General features: G+C 34.4%; 1 protein-coding gene and 1 long non-coding RNA gene across 3 annotated transcripts; both read right to left on the reverse strand.

Annotated features, from left to right (window-relative positions):
* Positions 1-314: 314 nt before the first annotated feature.
* On the reverse strand, positions 315-1,820 carry LOC114281488 (uncharacterized). Its single transcript, XR_014366034.1, has 3 exons — positions 1,220-1,820; positions 830-927; positions 315-721 (listed from the first exon to the last, which is right to left on the reverse strand). It is a non-coding gene; the product is annotated as an uncharacterized LOC114281488 (long non-coding RNA).
* An 875-nt stretch (positions 1,821-2,695) lies between these two features.
* On the reverse strand, positions 2,696-8,173 carry LOC145824490 (uncharacterized). Of its 2 annotated transcripts, XM_082924255.1 has the most exons (7): positions 7,961-8,173; positions 7,752-7,802; positions 6,613-6,724; positions 4,554-4,668; positions 4,183-4,228; positions 3,857-4,052; positions 2,696-3,254 (listed from the first exon to the last, which is right to left on the reverse strand). In XM_082924255.1, the coding sequence occupies exons 3-7, from the start codon at positions 6,613-6,615 to the stop codon at positions 3,030-3,032; spliced, it is 585 nt and encodes a 194-aa protein (XP_082780381.1). In that variant the 5' UTR covers positions 6,616-6,724; positions 7,752-7,802; positions 7,961-8,173; the 3' UTR covers positions 2,696-3,029. The 2 variants fall into 2 exon arrangements, 1 of the variants encoding a protein (XP_082780381.1); XR_014366035.1 differs by lacking the exon at positions 4,183-4,228 and having other exon boundaries at positions 3,825-4,052; positions 4,554-4,698; positions 7,961-8,170.
* Between the last annotated feature and the right edge of the window lie 11,224 nt (positions 8,174-19,397).

The following is a 19,397-nucleotide window of genomic DNA, read 5'->3' on the forward strand; positions in this document are numbered from 1 at the left end:
TTTGACATGTGGGGTTCATCCTCTATGTATTTTTTTACTATTGGTTAATGATATCAAATGTCAATGATGATGTAGAATTACTATTATATTGATTTTTTTCTCAAATTTTGTATAAAAAATTACTTTATCATTATATAATTTATTTTAAAACTTATATCAATGACATGATACACTAGTTACAAATAACATTAGTTTTTTTTTAATTAGTAAAAATTTTTCAATGTTATATTTGATAAGTGGCTTCTCTAATTTAATTTTTTTAGCTCCGTCACTGATTTTGAGATACATAGAAAAGCTGGAGATGGCGGACAACCTAGAAGCAAAAATATAGAGAATATATAGCTTATGTTTGGGAAGAAGGTTTTGTGGCTTTTTTTGGGCTAAAATAGCCAAAAAAAACAAAATACATTTTTTAGCTTAATAAGACAAACAATGACATCAAATTTATAATCATTACATTCTTTCTCTCACAAAAAAATCAAAAAAGCCAAAAAAGCCAAAATCTCTTTTCAAACCAAACTTTTTAGCACCAGGCTAAAATAGCCAAAAAGCCTACAAAACCAAGCTATGGAGGGTTGACCATCATGTTTGAGAAAGGGTGGAGGGAGATCCAAGTAGAAACGGATTGCTAGAAAGCAGTGTACCTGCTGATCAAAGGTGCACCAGCTAAATTTCCTTTCAAGGCACAAATTGAAAGACTCAAGATTTTTGCTCCAAAGAACTGGATCATGTATCAAGCATATTAATCGAGAGGCAAATCAATGTGTTAATGCAGTAGCTAATATAGGGGTAGAACAATCTGAAAACTTTGTGGTCACTGAAGACTCACCTGTCCAGATAAGGCAGTTGATTGTAGCTGATACGTTAGGTGTGGTGTATGAGAGGGAGTAACTCTCTTTTCTTGCTGTTGTAACTTTTCCTTTGCACCTTAAAAAAAGAGATTGCATTGCATAGTAATAAAAATCCAGACTAATCAAATAAATTTAAATTTTTAGAAATCATATGCCTTGTTTGATTCCACTGAAAACATAATCTAAGTGACCTATGCTTGTCTTGAAGCTTGATTAAATATTTTTTTTTAAAAATTTTACTGCTGATGAATTTAAGTTGCTGATTATAGGCATCAAATTCATGGAATCTTTGTACATACATTACTACTTGGTTGCATAATAACATCTCTTTTTGTTTACAGAGATTAAGTAAAAGAATAAAAGTCTACCTTATAAATCAAATTCTCTTTTAGAGTCTCCAAAAGATTGAGTTTCTTGTAAATCCGATTCGCTTCTTCGATTAAACGACCTCTCTCTAATGGTGTCCAACAACGGCTTCCATGACTGCGCCTTTACGGACCCAGAAAACCGGTTCGGACTTGTAGCCGGTGAACTCCAAACTGGACTCGAGCCAGAAGAAAGAAAATTTCTTAGGGGTGACTTGTTAGCCAATTGGGGTTGGCTAGTTTTTGCAATCTGGGTGAGCTTTTTAGCAATAGAGGCCAAGTCTATTGGAGAGACATCAGACTGAATGGTTGAGTACGGTAACATGAAGTAAACATTGCCAAGTTCGAGTTGAGTTTCTTGCTTGAGTGGCTTGGGTTCTCCGGACACGAGTTGAGCTCGAGTACACACAAAATGCCTTGGTGGCTTGCCGATGACTTCACCGACGGTCACCGAATGCTCAAAGTCCTCCACATGGCCATTCATGTGTACCACTCTAATGGTCTTCAACAATGTTGTAGATGATGATGATGATCTGCTAGAAAAACAACTACCCATGTTTGTTTCTCTCTTCTCTATCTCTCTCTCTCTAATGCAAAGAAGATTGGAAGGGATATAAGGCGTGTGTATATATATATGAGATCTATATTAGTGAGTAGACTTTTGTTGGAATGTCAAGTGGACATGAATTACAAGCAACAAACCACGCCCCCCCCCCCCCCCCCCCAAAAAAAAAAAAAAAAGTGGATTAAGACTGGCCAGCTACTCTTGGTGTATTATTTACTTTCTGAAAAGTCAAGGGGATATTAGATAGATATATAAATCACACCCTTCACCTACATATATGCATGATGTGTTATTGGTGGGCCAATTCCAATTGGACTCAAATCTAACCAATTTTGAACTTGTCGCAGCCGTGGGGTTGGGGCCTTGGGAATGATGTCATTGTTAATTTTTGAGACATTTTACATATTTTTTTACCATTGCTAGATTTATCTTAAAATTTTTCAAATTGGGTTTTACAAAGCACTAATTTTTTGGATCACGATTCCTTCATACTTTTTTTATTATTTTTAATTTATTATAATTTTACTCAATTAAAAAATTATAATCACTACTAAAAAAAGTACTTTTTGCGACCGCTACAAGCCGTCGCAAATAATAAAAAAACAGTCGCAAAAGACTTTTTGCGACGGCCTATGCGACGGCAAATGAGGGTCGCGAATGTGGGGGTGGCAAATACTTTTTGCGACCGCAAAACAACAGTCGCAAACTATTTGCGACCACCTAACCTACTTATAGCGACTAATATTTTGCCGTCGCAAAAGAGTTTAAAAAATGCCTACAATGTATCAGTGACCATCTTCTTACCGTCGCAAAAAAAAAAAAAAAAAAAAAAAAAAAAAAAACCTACAATGGTATATATATAGAGATATATATATATATATTCAAATATTATATACAATAAACATAAAGACATATTTGCAAAAATCTCAACATTCATGCATTATTTTTCATTTCTTCCTTTAATAAAATCTCATCATTCATGCATTAACACTTCTTCTACACTTTCCTCGAAACTATCACAAACCTCAAAATATAATTTCCACTAAACCAAAGAACTAAACAATCAAAAAGAATTGAAAGTGAATTAAATACACATCCATGCTTCCTAGGTCCACACAATATTCTTTTCTTTTTTTAACCTAAATGGTGTAAAAAAAAAAAAAAAAACCGCTCTACTCTTACTTGCGTGTCTTCTTTTCCATGTAACGCATAACAACGCTGCTCCTACTAGTTGAAGGGAATGAACTTTTAGGACACAATGGAGGCGGCTCTCCCGTGAGAACCATTGGAGAAGCACCAGTCTTGATGATCTGCAACACTACTCTCCACGCTAAGACCAGAAAATGAGATGCTGGAATGGGCATGCATTGCAAAGCAAAGATTTGGATCAGTTTTAGAGCATATCACGGAATCAGCAGATGCTGGATTGCTGATAGCCGGCTGCATTGACTTAACTAGTCCAATTGATGACCCCTGGGGAAAACAAGCAACATTTGATGATAAGTGCATTTTAAATCAGATGTAAACTCACAAATAACAAGGGGTTTCAGTAGTACTTCAATGAGAGAAAGCATAAGCATTTATTTAGAAACTTCAGCAGAAATATTTGATGACATACATGCAACTGTGAAATGTTTGCTAGAATGTGATTGACAGGTGTTGAAAGGAGAGGAGAGGTGTTTATGTCAGTTTGGCAAGCAATAATCATGTCAGAAATTCAAGAAGCATGGCTATGATTGAAAACGTGTCATATAACATTCCAAGAAGAAAGGCCCACAGCTCAAAGCCAATGAGTAAGGTTGAGAGGGCAAATAATGATGATACTGTTTGGCTGACTAGAATGATTAAGATTGTGAGGACCAAGAAAATATATGAAGAATGGAAGAGCAAAATCTTCACAACTATGCTGTAAAACAAAGGTGTTGCAAGAACTATCACTAGATCATATGCAAAAGTCCTACTATGAGAATTCAGAAGAGAATGATAAACTAAGAGCAAGGTATGCAACCATGGAAACTATAAAAGCAATTTGGTTACACCAACCATGGAGCAGCAGTATTAATGTCAGTTTCAACCTTATTGATGTTGTTTTGAACATCAGGAGGTAAAAAAAGTTGATCCACTCTGATATGCTTAGCTGCTTCAAGATAATCCAATACACTCCCAAGACTCTCAACAATGGTGTTAGCTTGCCACACGACATGGTCCAATGTATTCGATGTGCTAGTATGGAACTTCCCTTGTCCAGTATACAAAACAACGCATCCAATGCTGAAATCAAAAACATAGAACAACAATGGACTCTCAAATAAATCAATCCAAATCCAAATATTCAATTTAAACTCGTAGGTATCGTGTGTGTGTGTGTGACACACAGAGAGAGAGAGAGAGAAAGATATACATTGCAGCAATGGTGAACATCAGAAAAATGAAAGAAAGCGCATAAGCTGTTCGAGAATAGCCATGGTATCGACGTTGGCAGCAGCAACAACATAAACTATGCGTCTGCATCTCTTTTTAATCTTTGTCATTCCTTCTTGTTATGATTTACATATAGTCACAGACTCATAGTTATATTCATGATTCTGGAAAAATTAAATAGGCACAATGAATTGTCAATAGTTTTTCATTACAACACAAAACACTTGCAAACTAAACATGACAGAAAATAAATTCAAAAACTATAGCATTTTTGTAGTGAAGATCATGGTGCTAAATACAAAACTATAGCATTTTTTTCTTTTCTTTTCAAAAAGTCATGGCGTTGTATACCTTCTGAGGCTCCAGCATCAACCAATGATAAGTAGTACTTAGGCTCGATAAAAATGTGCGCCAGTAAGATGAAATAATGGCTCTGTTCCTCCCTTGTTCTTTGGATGACTTGTACCTATTTGAGAACCGGGCAAGCAATTTTCACCTTCAAATAAATAATTCAATGATTATAAGCTATCAGGTGTACTATGATTATTTGGAGAGCTGTGTAGTGTTGATATCTAAATAAGAACCCATGGTTTAAATATGTATAATTTATTCTCTTATAACTATCAGTTGAGATATAGCATTTCTCAATATAGAACCATGCTAACATCCAAATCTCTATTTCTAGAAAAATAGAGGTTCATCTGCACTAGTTCTTCTGCTCACTCTGACTTCTAGTTTCGGTATTACAAATGGTTTTAGGTAGTGATCCCCTGCATTAGTGCATATTTCAGAAATATTGTCAGGAAAACAGAATCATAAAAATCAGTTTTTACATTTCTGTAGAACACTAAAAAGTATTTAGAAACATTAGTGAAATATATATTGGTGATCTGTTATGGTGTATGGAAACAATGTGTTCCCTTATAGATATTGTAACAAGGACGCATATGGCAGTGGCCAACATCAATATTTAACAAATTAACAGAATCAATTAATTGCACACAAAGATTTCACAAAATGAAAAACAGATGAGAGATAAAATGTAATGCCCAACCTAATGTTTAACATGAATATTTTTCTAGAAATGCAGATCACTGCTTATAGTTGTTAGATCAATAATGTTAACAGATGAACAGTATAGATGATTAATAATGTTAACAGATGAACAGTACAGATGATCAATAATGTTAGATCAATAATAATTACAAAGGCTTTTTTACCATGGTCTGACAGACTACATAGAGTGAGAAAGGGAGGGATGGTTTAGTAATAGAAAGTAATAATATCAAGACAAACTAAAAAAATCCAAGGCAGCATTTAGGCAAACACATAAAAATAGACTTACAGGTATTGTAAATTCTTGAGCTGGCCAAGCTGAGGCACCAAAAATTGGCCAGATAATGCTGCATTTCCAAGATCACTGAAGAAGAGACAAACAACCATCATAGAAGACCTCAAAAATTGGGAGAAAGTTATGTACTTCATGGAAGTTCAAAATGTTTTCATGTGCATTGATATCATCAAAGAAGATAGCTTACACTCTTATCACACTATTTTCATTTTTTATTTGGATCAAACCTATGGCATAGATCAATCATCAACCCCATGTATATATCCTATATTTTAATTTTGATTTAAAACCAATTAGTCACATATAGAGTACACCATCACTGTTAATTTAATTGTCCTTTATTTTATCTCCGTGTACTAAGGTCTAGCCTACACACACAAACTTGCAGGCACACTGTATATAGAGAACATAGGATTATGACTGAATATTAGGTTTGTTATAGAACCTGACATGGCCTGAGATGCTAAATTAGAGATTTGAAAATAAGTTACCACAAGCACTTCTTGAAGTTAAAAGTTTGTTCAACATAGGATTATGAACTTGATCCATGCTTATATTAGTTAGTGTTGTTAGTCTATATAAGCTTACAGTCTATATAAGCTTACAGTTTTGACTAATCATGTATGCTTTGGTTTAGGGAAGAGTAAGAGAAGTATCCTGTCACAATCTTATTAACCATTATTCAAAGAAAGAACCTTTCTACAATTTTATATTTATACCAAATTGATATTAACATTGTCACTCACAATATAAAAAGATATTAGTCAGTAAAGTTTAGTGTTATAAAACTTACCTAATAGACTAAGCAAGAGATACTGGGTGCATGTCCAACTAGGCACATTGGACACAAATCCTGTACTCTTTTAAGTCTTACGCGTGTCAAGTGTTCAACACCATTACTTCTTGCATTTAGAAAAGTCAAAAGCAACATAAGAGATAATCAAGCATTATTAAAGGTCAAGCAAGGGACCTTAATTGTGTTCTTCCACACTCTTCCATTCCATAAAATTAAAACCACAATTTAGAATACTAAGAATAATTACATGTGAAAGACATTACCATTGCTTCTTTGAATAGATACTCCTGTAAGTGAATGCAATATTTGAAATTATCGCACTAATGAAACCAGTCTAGTGGAAAGAAAGTTCCGTCAGTGATGCCATTGATACGCCTAATATAGAATTTGAGAGGATTATCATCAACAAAAGAATATGTTGCTCAATTTATTTGATCAAGCCCTTGGTTCTTGACATAATCACATAACCATTTGTAAACAAATTTTATTCAAATGCTTGATAAAAAATCTAATTACATGTACAAATACGTGTGTAATTTATACTGTGATAGGTTACTCGATTAGTTTTATGACAGTATCACTTTTTATTAAAAATAATATACCCAGCAAATCAGGTTTAGAGAAGCGGTAATTTTGATTCAACATGAAGACAAATGAACTAATAGATAGGAACAAAGTCGAACAATTACCAAAAACAACAGGGGCTAAGTCGAACAATTACCAAAAAAAGGGCTTAAACACCAGGGTTTAGGGAGCTACAAAATACATTTAAACTGAAAATACAAATCCAAATAGCTAGATGCTATCATTCTTACTGCTATTATGTGAATTTTCAGAATGTAAATGTGGGGAAAATTATTATTGTGCTTCACATGTTAACTTTAATATGAAACTAATTTTTTTAAGCTGTAAAAAATTCAAATAAATAAACAAAACACTAGCTATACTACAAAAAAATTCAATTAAAATTCCAATGCACCTTCATCAGACAAAATATTAAAATAAAACAAGTCTATACAAAATTTAGGCTATAGAAATTTTTTGTTTGAATAGCGTCATAAATTCTTTTTAAAAACTCTATGTAATTGTGAGTAACAAAGCCATAGAGAGAGAGAGAGGAGAATAAAAAGTAAATGAATCAAACCCTAACTTTTGCTCTCTCACAGTATCTCTCCTAAATTCTATGAAATTTGCGAAATTGGCTATGAATCGCAGAACAAAAAATAATCGAATTCAGATGTGTGTATATAAATATGCATGTATATGTGAGAAGAATTGAAAATAGATAGAAACATTTCAGATGAGAAAAGAAAGAATTGCAAATAATTGAAAACCTAGATTTCCTAAGTCAGATAGAGAGAGAAGCAGAGGTGATAGAGGAGGTTGAGGATTGAAAAATTACTTGTATTCTCACAAGACACCGATGAAATCACCTAATTTGCAATGAAATCACCTGAAAATTCAACAAATTGACAGGTACATTACAAGTTTCTGAATTCAGAAACAATTTAAGAGAGAGAGAGAGAGAGAGAGAGAGAAGAGAGAAGAGAGATTGAGAAATTGAAGGGGAGAGAGAGAGAGAGAGAGAGAGAGAGAGAGAGGGAGCCATACCTGTGACGACCATGGGTGAGTGCGAGAGAGAGCTAAGGCACATTGAGAGCTTCCATCATAGAGAGAGAGAAAGTTATGAAATTGAAATTGGGGAAAATTAATTAAAGAAAGCCGTGTTATTTGCATCCTTTATAAGTTATGGCTGTTGCTGATATTTTCTTTTTCTTTTTTTTCTTTTTTTGTGACCGCTTGTTTGACCGTCGCAAAAGAAGTGACGCAAAAAGTCATTTTTCTAGTAGTGAATTTTATTGTTGTTAACCTTCTAAACCCTAATATTATTTCACCCTATCTTGTCCATCCCTAACTTTGGTCACCATCTCTAACCCCTCCCCTCTCCTCTCCAACCCAATTATTATTTGCCACCGTCCAACTACAATGCCGAACCTTGAGAATGCCTTGTTTAAGTTCTTTAAAACCCTGTTAGAGTCAATGTCATTAGCGTTGAGCTTAATGAACTCATCTAGATTAGGGATGGAAATTTGCAACACGACTTGAATCATACACGAAATTAGCGGGTTAAGATTAATCATTTTCTAACACGAATATGTATATGACATGATCCGATAACACAAATATTAAATAGACTGGGTTAGTGTCTAATCTGTATAACACGAAATTGACACGGATAACCCGTCTAATGAAGGATTAGCTATACATTTTAATATTATTTCTATTAAAGATTATCTTGACATTTTTTAATCTCTTACGTAATTACATCCAATTTATTAGAAAGTATGTAAAATGTGATTTTAAGTTTAATATAGATTTCGTTTTTTTTTTGTTTTTAATTAAACTTAATATATATATTTTTGTCTATTATTTGATTTAATCTAGTAAAAAATATAATAATAAAATATAATTTTTATAAATTAAGAAAATATTAAGTTGAGATCAAATATTTTTATAAATAATTTTTTTTATAGAGATTAATTTCATTAAATTTAACTTGTAAATAAATTTTTAATTTTTTTTTCACACATTTGATATTTTTTAACATGACACATTAACACGACACGAACTGGAGACGGACAGAAAATGATACGACATGACAACACAAAATAATAAACAAGTCAAATTAGTGTTGAGATAGTTCTGACATGAACCCGAGATGACACGACACAAATACGACTCAACACGACACGATGCCTATTTCTAATCTAGATTGATGCACTTGTCCTCATCGGAGTCCACCCCCTTGATTGGATCTTTCAGTAGGAGTTGTGGGGTTTGCGAGGATGGAGGTTTTTTAGGCCAAAGGGTTGCAAGAGGTAGGTGTCATGGTGATCGGGAAAGGCTGGAGAGGGGTGACAACAGATATGGATAGGGTTGGAGAGTGGCAGAAGTGAATGGGTGGAACACAAAATGTATATTAATAGATATGATTTTATAAAATTTATTAGCATAACTCGCTTTTAGAAATTCTTATCTATCCATGTGTTTGATCCTATGAGCAATTTCTGTATTAGTAACCTTTAGGTTATTAAACATCACCCTAACTAAAAAACCGTAACATACGGCAGAGCCAGCTGCGGTACCCATCAAGTGAAAGTAAACAACCTAAAAGGAGGACTTCCTTTCCAGTCACAAAGTGGCCAAAGGGAAACAAAACATAAGAAAACAAAGTAAACAAGAAGAAGAATTTCCAATAATGAGTCAAGATATCAATTATTTGAGCCGTATGAATCAAGATTGGTTTTGTTTTCTCTTACCCCTTTTTCACGCTGAGCCTCTCTGATGAATCAATCCTTGGTCAAAAATGGAGAAAAATATTTCTTCACAAAAATGAATTCAAGAAAAGGTAAGAAACACTCTTTTAAGACATACAATATATTATAGGGTTTAAATTACGTCATTAGTTCTAATAATTTAAGTAAAGTATCATTTTAGTCACTATAATTTCCATTTAAGTAATTTGACTATTACATTTTTAATTTTCAGCAGTGTTATATCCACAAAATCTCTGTTCTTCACAATTCCTAATGAGGTGGTAAGACAAAATACATGTAAAGAGAGTTTTAAGGGAATATTTGAATATAGGTCACCTTTTTAAATTTTACTTGTCATGTCATTGGAGGATTGTGGAGGAAATAAATTGTGCGGATGAATAATTTTTCTTTAACTTTATTGCGAGTGGTCCCGCTATCACTTAATGTTAGAATATAGAACGAAAAAACACTATTTGTAAAATTAGATTGGAGGGATCAAAGTGGAATTCAAAATAAATTATGTGGACTACTGGTGTAATGATGAATAAATTACACCGGTGGGCTCTCTATAGTTTCTTTTAAATACTATTTTTGGTTTTTCTAATTATGCAAGACGTTTTTTCTATTCAGTATGTTAAGCAATGCATGACAATGGAATCACATTGTTCAAATTGAAATTACGGAAACTAAAGTGAAATTTCGCTCAAACTAGAGGGACCATTGGTGTAATTTCCTCTCTATTATATATCGAGAGACTTGGAACTTGTGGGGCTCATTACGAGTTTTATTTCGATGTTCTCTATGTATATTATTTATAAAAAAAATAGTAGATCAATTTAACAATCATAATATTTTTATTTTAACGTATTTATTTCTAAAAAATAGACAATATTTGAAAATACATCATTTATTCTTAATTTTTTAATTGTACTATAGGTCTATTACTAAACTAGAGGTCTCCATTCCTAAAAAAAAGAATGTGTTATGCGGTAATATGAGTCCATTTCGGAGTCTGTTTCGATAATATAAATTATTTACATTTTAGAGTATATCGAGTACAATATACTTGCAAAAAATCAAGTTAACCGGATATTGTTAACCATTTCATCTATTCACATTTGTATTAATTTTTATATTTTTGTAGATACAAATGTAATTTGATGAAACAGTTAACGATATCTGATGAATTTAATTTTTTTCAGGTTCATTCTAGTCAATATATTTTAAAATGTAAATGATTCTGATTATCGAAACGGATCCCGAAATAAATTTATAATTGTGGGGGCACAACAGAAACCCCATTTTTGGGAGGTAATTGCCACATAGATACTCAATAATCCACCCATTCCTTTTTAGCCACATGTGGACTTTAAATATTTTTGATTATCAGTTCTTTAACTTGTAAAAGTTGTATCAAACACATACAAATAAATTTTTGAAAAGTTCTGTGTGTTTATTTGTTATTACGAGAAATAGGGAATGGCTTGGGTATTTATACCAAAAAGAGCTAGCAATAAATATAAAAAAAACAAAATTGTTATTGGAATTTGGAGTAACCGATAGGTTTCAAACGAACTGATTCCAAAGAAGTAGTATATTCATGTTTAATTGGAGAACTTGAAATATAGTTTCTGGAATTTGGAGTAACTGATATGTTTCAAACGAGCTAATTCCAAAGGAGTAGTGTTTTCAAGTTTAATCGGAGAACGTGACGGATTTTAAAGCATGTTCGAGTTTAACTTGTTTATAAGCTTATCGAGTTGAATAATAAGTCATTAAAGTTTAATTTTAAAACTTGACGATTTTTAAAATTTGTTTAAATTTGATTTATTTATATAATAAATCGATTGCAAATAAATTTTTAACAAGTCAAACATGAAGCCCAAACAATCACCAAAAAAAAAAGGGGCAAATTATACCCATGCCCCCTATATTTTATCCCTTTTGTTATTTTGATTCTTACATTTTCAATTGACTCGATTTTGATTATTAATTTTAGATTTTATGTCAATTTGATTTAATTGATAACATCGTTAGGATTTTTTTACAAAAAGTATCACTAAATTGATTTAGATTAACTAACTGAGTTAGATAAATTTATAATTTTGCCCTTAAAAATACGACACATGACATTTATGTGCATATTTTATATATATGTATATATATATAATATAAAAAAAAAAGAAGAAGATGCTTAGCATTGTAACCAATCGAACCAAATTGAGATTAAATCATAAAATCATAATCAAAATCAAACTAATTGAAATTACAAAAATTAAAATGACATAAAGGCCAAAATATAAGTACCACTATCATAATTTGTCCAAAAAAAAATTACTAGACCCCAACTTGGAATGACTTGGGTATGAAAATATACCATGCCCAAGCTTTGTCCAGTGCTAGGGGAGTTGCTCTCTAGGGCTATGGACCAGACTAGATTGGGGTGGGCCATGGGCTATTTTCCATACAACCAGATTGCATTGTACACCAGATGGACAAGCCTGGAGCTGGTTTGCAGTTATCTGTTGGCAAATCTGGAATGACAGAAATAGATTCACCTTTGGCAAGGCAGAAATCAAACCTCATGAAAGCCTAATGAGGATTCACACTTTTGTCAAAGAAATTAAGGAAGCCTTTCTGTTTTGAACTTCAGAAATACAAATACCAAAATTAATTAAATGGTTTTGTCCATGTGCAGGAAAACTGAAGCTAAATATTGATGGAAGTGCAAGAGGGGAACCAGGAAAACCTGGATTTTGAGGCTTATCATAGGATGAAAAATGCACCTGGATTCAGTGGCGGAGGTATAGAGGGTTCAGGGTCCGTGCCCACTTGGGCTTTGGATTTTTTTATTTTATTTTTTTTGCAAATATAAAGAACATATTTTAAATAAAAAAAAATTATAAAAATATTATTTCAAGTGAAATGTCAATCACTTTTTTAAAATTATGAGAACAATAATGGAAGTTTTGATTGAAAATAAAGAGATTACGATAATTCATATTATTATCTACGAAAATTTCAATATAATGGTGATACCTATCATTATTGACATACAAACATAATTAATCTCAATGAAGATATGAGATTTATTAGATTAAATCTATTGACAGGTGTGGTTCATCCTTTATGTGTTTTTTTTATTATTGGTTAATGATATCACATGGCAAAGATGGCGTAGTATTACTATTATATTGAATTTTTACCCAAATCTTGTATAAAAAATTACTTTATCATTATATAATTTATTTTAAAACTTATATTCATGACATGATACATTAGTTACAAATAACATTTGTTTTTCTTTTTAATTTTTTTTAAGTCCATCGTAAAAATTTAGATGAAATATTTATATAAAAACTTTCAATGTTATAATTGATAAGTAGCGCTTCTAATTTATTTTTTTAGCTCCGTTACTGATTTTGAGATACACAGGAAAGCTGGAGATGGCGGACAGCCTAGAAGCAGAAATGTAGGGAATATATAGAGGGTTGACCATCATGTTTGAGAAAGGGTGGAGGGAGATCCAAGTAGAAACACATTGCCAGAAAGAAGTGGACCTGCTGATCAAAGGTGCACCAGGTGAATTTCCTTTCAAGGCACAATTTGAAAGACTCAAGATTTTTGCTCCAAAGAACTGGATCATGTATCAAGCATATTAATCGAGAGGCAAATCAATGTGCTAATGCATTACCTAATATAGGGGTAGAACAATCTGAAAACTTTGTGGTCACTGAAGACCCACCTGTCCAGATAAGGCAGTTGATTGTAGCTGATACGTTAGGTGTGGTGTATGAGAGGGAGTAACTCTCTTTTCTTGCTGTTGTAACTTTCCTTTGCACCTTAAAAAAAGAGATTGGATTGCATAGTAATAAAAATCCAAACTAATCAAATAAATTTAAATTTTTAGAAATCATATCCCTTGTTTGATTCCACTGAAAACATAATCTAAGTGACCTATGCTTGTCTTGAATCTTGATTAAATATATTTTTTTTTTATTTTATTGCTGATGAATTTAAATTGCTGATTATAGGCATCAAATTCATGGAATCTTTGTACATACATTACTACTTGGTTACATAAAAATATCTCTTTTTGTTTACAGAGATTAAGTAAAAGAATAAAAGTCTATCTCATAATAACTCAAATTCACGTTTAGAGACAGTCTCCAAATGATTGAGTTTCTTGTAAATCCGATTCGCTTCTTCGATTAAACGACCTCTCTCTAATGGTGTCCAAAAACGGCTTCCATGACTGCGCCTTTACGGACCCAGAAAACCGGTTAGGACTTGTAGCCGGTGAACTCCAAACTGGACTCGAGCCAGAAGAAAGAAAATTTCTTAGGGGTGACTTGTTAGCCAATTGGGGTTGGCTAGTTTTTGCAATCCGGGTGAGCTTTTTAGCAATAGAGGCCAAGTCTACTGGAGAGACACCAGACTGAATAGTCGAGTACGGTAACATGAAGTAAACATTACCAAGTTCGAGTTGAGTTTCTTGCTTGAGTGGCTTGGGTTCTCCGGACACGAGTTGAGTTCGAGTACACACAAAATGCCTCGGTGGCTTGCCGGTGACTTCACCGACGGTCACCGAATGCTCAAAGTCCTCCACATGGCCATTCATGTGCACAACTCTAATGGTCTTCAACAATGTTGTAGATGATGATGATGGTCTGCTAGAAAAACAACTACCCATATTAGTGTTTGTTTCTCTCTTTCTCTATTTCCCTCTCTCTAATGCAAAGAAGGTTGGAAGAGATATAATGTATATATATATATATATGAGATCTATATTAGTGAGTAGACTTTTGTTGGAATTTCAAGTGGGCATGAATTACAAGTTACAACCAACCCCTCCCCCCCCCCCCCCCCCCCCCCGTGGATTAAGGCTGGCCAACCACTCTTGGTGTATTATTTACTTTCTTTACTTTCTCAAAAGTCAAGAGGCTATTAGATAGATATATAAAGCACAACCTTGACCTATGTATACAACATATGCATGATCTATTATTGGTGGGCCAATTCCAATTGGACTAAAATCTAACCAATTTTGAACTTGTCGCAGCCGTGGGTGTGGGGCTTGGAAATGATGTCATTGTTAATTTTTGAGACATTTTATATATTTTTTAACCATTGCTAGATTTATCTTAAAATTTTTCAAATTGGGTTTTACAAAGCACTACTTATTTTTTGGATCCCTATTCCTTCATACTATATTTATTTATTATAATTTTACTCAATTATAAAATTTTAATTGTATTCTTATTCTTAACTTTCTAAACCCTAATCTTGTTACACCTACCACTAACAACTTCGATCACCCTCTCTCGTTCATCCCTAACTTTTGGTCACCGTTTCTAACCCCTCCCCTCTTCAGCCCAATCTGTTTTTGCCACAGCCCAACAGCAATATTGAACATTAAGAACGCCTTGTTTAAGTTCTCCAAAATCCTATTAGAGTCAATGTCCTTGGTGTTGAGCTCAATGAACTCATCTAGATTGATGCACTTGTCCTCGTCGAAGTCCACCTCCTTGATCATCATTTGACCTCCTTGTTGTTCAAATTTTGAAATTAAATAAATAGATTTATGAAGAAATCAAATTATATATATACTAAGAACACATGCTAATAATTACAACTAAATTTTAACAGAAATACACAAAACAATAAAACGGTAAAGAAACGAAACCGAAGCCTAAGCCTGCACGAAAGCAGTTTCCTTAAAACAGATTTCGCCGCATCATTGGTCGAGTGCTTGAGAAATCCCGGTGTCTGTCTCCCAGGATACGACGGTCAAAACCAGCTACGGCAGAAGCACTCTCTGTCTAGCTTAGCGAACAAAACAGTGGCAGTACTCTCTCACTGTAGGAACTTTCAGGCAAAATTGACTTGTGAAATGGAAGTAAAAATTTCTGTGTTTGAGACTTGACAGGAGGGTCTCAATTTATACATGTATAGGGGAGAGAGGAAGAGCCTCCAGTCTTTATGGCTGTTCATAATGCACCATTAATCTCTGCAATAAAGGCAGGAGTTACAAACCCCATTAATGCACTATTAAACTCTGTAATAAATGCAGGAGTTAAAAACTTCATTACCTTTTTTCCATGAAGCTAACTTCATGAGGTAATTTCTCATTCAAATCTCAATGGTTTTTGGTCATTCTATCTGTGGTGTAAAGATCTCAATGCAAAGTATCTAGACCCACTTGGACCCAACACAATAGATGGTTGGGACCCACTTTAATATTTAATTAAAGTCACTAAAAAACTATGTTTTCCAACAATCCCCCACATGAATAAAAATTGACCGAATGACTCAACAAACGAACACCGTTCAACAATAATGACTCTGAAAAAGAGTACAACGGACTAACCCCGACATCAGAGAAGGTAGATTTTGGCTTTGAACCTCTCCCAGTGAAAACCTATCGAGTTTACTGGCTGATCAGTGAATAAGACATCTTGAACTGCTCTGCCGTTTATGTAAACTGAGACAATAGATCTCACACGGGAATTACTCCTACCACCATTCTGTTCTCACTGGTGTGCCCTGTATGGCCCTGGACACTAGCCTGGTTCAGTGAGTGGTTTCAAAGAATCTTGGCCTGTCCAATTCTTCTAGAAGCGGCCCCACTTCACACTCACATAGGTGACTCTACTTGAGTATCCTGCTATACTCAGCTCAATAGCTTAACACACTAGAGTCATTAAAAGCTCAGCTTAACCTCTACACTTGCAGGTATCACTGATAGAAGGAATGGCTGGAGGTTTAACCTCCTCAGTGACATACCACCGTTACACGCAATTAGGTTATCCCATTGAACCTAGATCTTGGGATCTCTAGTCAACTAGGTTGGGTTTCCATTCTGGTAACTTCCAAAGGCCTCAACCCCATTCCTTTTGACGACGTTTCAACTAACACTCGATTTAAACCTTTGGTTAGCGGATCCGCAATGTTGTCCTTAGACTTTACATGGTCTATAGAGACAACTCCATTCGAGAGTAGTTGTCGTATGGAATTATGTCTACGACGGATATGTCTAGACTTTCCATTATACATATTACTTTGTGCCCTACCAATTGCAGATTGACTATCACAATGCATACAAATAGCAGGCACAGGTTTGGACCAACTTGAAATATCTTCAAGGAAATGGCAAAGCCATTCAGCTTCTTCCATTGCTTTATCCAAAGCAATAAACTCTGATTCCATCGTTGATCTAGATATACACGTTTGTTTGGAAGATTTCCAAGACACCGCTGCTCCACCAAGAGTGAACACATATCCACTAGTGGACTTTGAGTCCTTTATATCTGATATCCAATTTGCGTCACTATAGCCTTCAAGCACCGCTGGATATCGAGTATAATGCAGCCCATAATCCCGAGTGTAGCGTAAATACCTTAACACGCGCACAATACCCTTCCAATGAGAAGCATCAGGATTACTTGTGTATCTACTAAGCCTGCTAACCGAGTAAGCTATATTCGGCCTAGTACAACTCATCAGATACATTAAACTTCCAATTACCCGAGAATATTCTAACTGTGAGACACTTTCATTATTATTCTTGGTAAAATATAGACTTAAGTCTACAGGTGTCGATGACACACTCGTATCTGATCCACTAAACTTCTCAAGTATCTTATCAACATAATGAGACTGAGATAGTACAATTCCGTCAGAGATTCTGGTAATCTTAATTCCCAGAATAACATCTGCAATGCCCATAGCCTTCATGTCAAACTTAGAGTTTAACAACTTCTTGGTAGTTTTGATCATTTCATCGTTACTACCTATAATGAGCATATCATCAACATATAGACACAAAATGACATAACCTCTGTCAGTGTCTTTGACATAAACACACTTGTCACATTCGTTGATTCTAAACCCATTTGACAACATTGCGTTGTCAAACTTCTCATGCCATTGTTTAGGCACTTGCTTCAAACCATACAAAGATTTGACAAGTTTACAAACTTTCCTGCTTTGCCCTGGAGCTGAAAATCCTTCAGGTTGCTCCATGTAGATTTCTTCATTCAAATCTCCATTTAAGAAAGCTGTCTTTACATCCATCTGGTGAATTTCTAGATTGCGCAAAGCAGCAATCGCAATCACCATCCGAATGAATGTTATCCTAGTAACAGGTGAGTACGTATCAAAGTAATCCAGGCCTTCTCGTTGCCTGTACCCTTTGATAACGAGCCTCGCCTTATACTTGTCAATAGACCCATCGGCCTTCATCTTTCTTTTAAAAATCCATTTGCAGCCTAAAGGCTTACAACCTGGAGGTAAATCTACCAACTCCCAGGTGTGGTTCTGTAAGATGGAGTCAATCTCACTTTTGATCGCTTCTTTCCATAATGGACTCTCAGGAGAAGTCACAGCTTCGTGGAACGTTTGAGGTTCGTTCTCAACCATATAAGTTAAGAAGTCTGGACCAAAAGATTTGGATATCCTAGCTCTTTTACTCCTTCTGGGCTCATCTAAAACCTCAATTTGATCATCACCTGAATCATCAATATGATCATCCTCACTAGAAAGCTCATCAAATTTCTCCAAAGACCTTGGAACCCTTTCATGGGTTCAGCAAGGAAAAATGTCTTCAAAGAAACATGCATTCCTTGACTCCATAATGGTATTCCTGTGTATGTCTGGAATTTCAGACTTATGTACAAGAAATCGATATGCACTACTATTATGTGCATAACCAATGAATATACAATCCACGGATTTCGGGCCTATCCTAACCCGTTTAGGTGTAGGAATTGCCACTTTTGCAACACACCCCCACATTCGTAAGAATTTATACGAAGGCTTAACGCCTTTCCATAACTCATATGCTGAGCTCTTGGAACAAAACACACTATAGAGTGAGTCTGCCGAGCTGTTGAACACATAGTTCCGGCAAAGATAGTCTGTCTGCTTCCATGTGTCAAGCGCCATGACTTTCTGCCTATCAGGCTCATTCTCTGCCACGGATGGAGGATCCTCGCTCAGAACCTTTGCAAGGTTTAGCGTGGTCAAGTAGAACAGCATCTTTTGCTGCCATCTCTTGAAGTTCACCCCAGCAAATTTCTCTGGGCGCTCATGATGACTGAGCGGTCCTCCTGGAACAGCCGGAGTAACGCCATGGTTGACCACAGAGGTCACAACAGTAGGGGTTGGCAACCCAGTTGCCCCGGGGTTCAGATCCCCACCAACATTAGCAGTAGCAGCAGCATCAGTGATAGTTGCCATTTCTGAACAAATAAAACCTCCTTTTTAGCCAAAGCTAAAACACTTTGGTTTCCATTCCAGAAAACCAAACCAAAATCCAAACTTACAAGCAATTTAAACTTGCAAACACTTTAAAATTGCTACAACCAAATACATGCATATAAAATGCGTCTAATAAGCAAATAAACTTGCTACTGCAAATTGGTAAACAAATCAACTAAATCTCAAGTAAAAATTTCTTCAAACATAAAGAAAAATAATCAATCCAATTGAGGATTATAAGTAGTCCATACAATTCCTTTCTACGCTTAGGTATGCCTACAAAGAGAGTTAGTAGAAAACGACAACATAATATAAAGCAATTGTACATACAATCAAATATTATTTAACCTTCTAGCAAATCATAGAATAGCAAAATAACTAAAGAATTAAGATACTATACAAGTTACAAAACCTTATAACTTCTACATTAAATTAAAAAATTAATTGCCATAAATTATATAAGAATTTAA

This window comes from Camellia sinensis, chromosome 4 (genome assembly GCF_055761805.1).
Source record: "Camellia sinensis isolate YWXY chromosome 4, ASM5576180v1, whole genome shotgun sequence".
Lineage (NCBI taxonomy): Eukaryota > Viridiplantae > Streptophyta > Magnoliopsida > Ericales > Theaceae > Camellia > Camellia sinensis.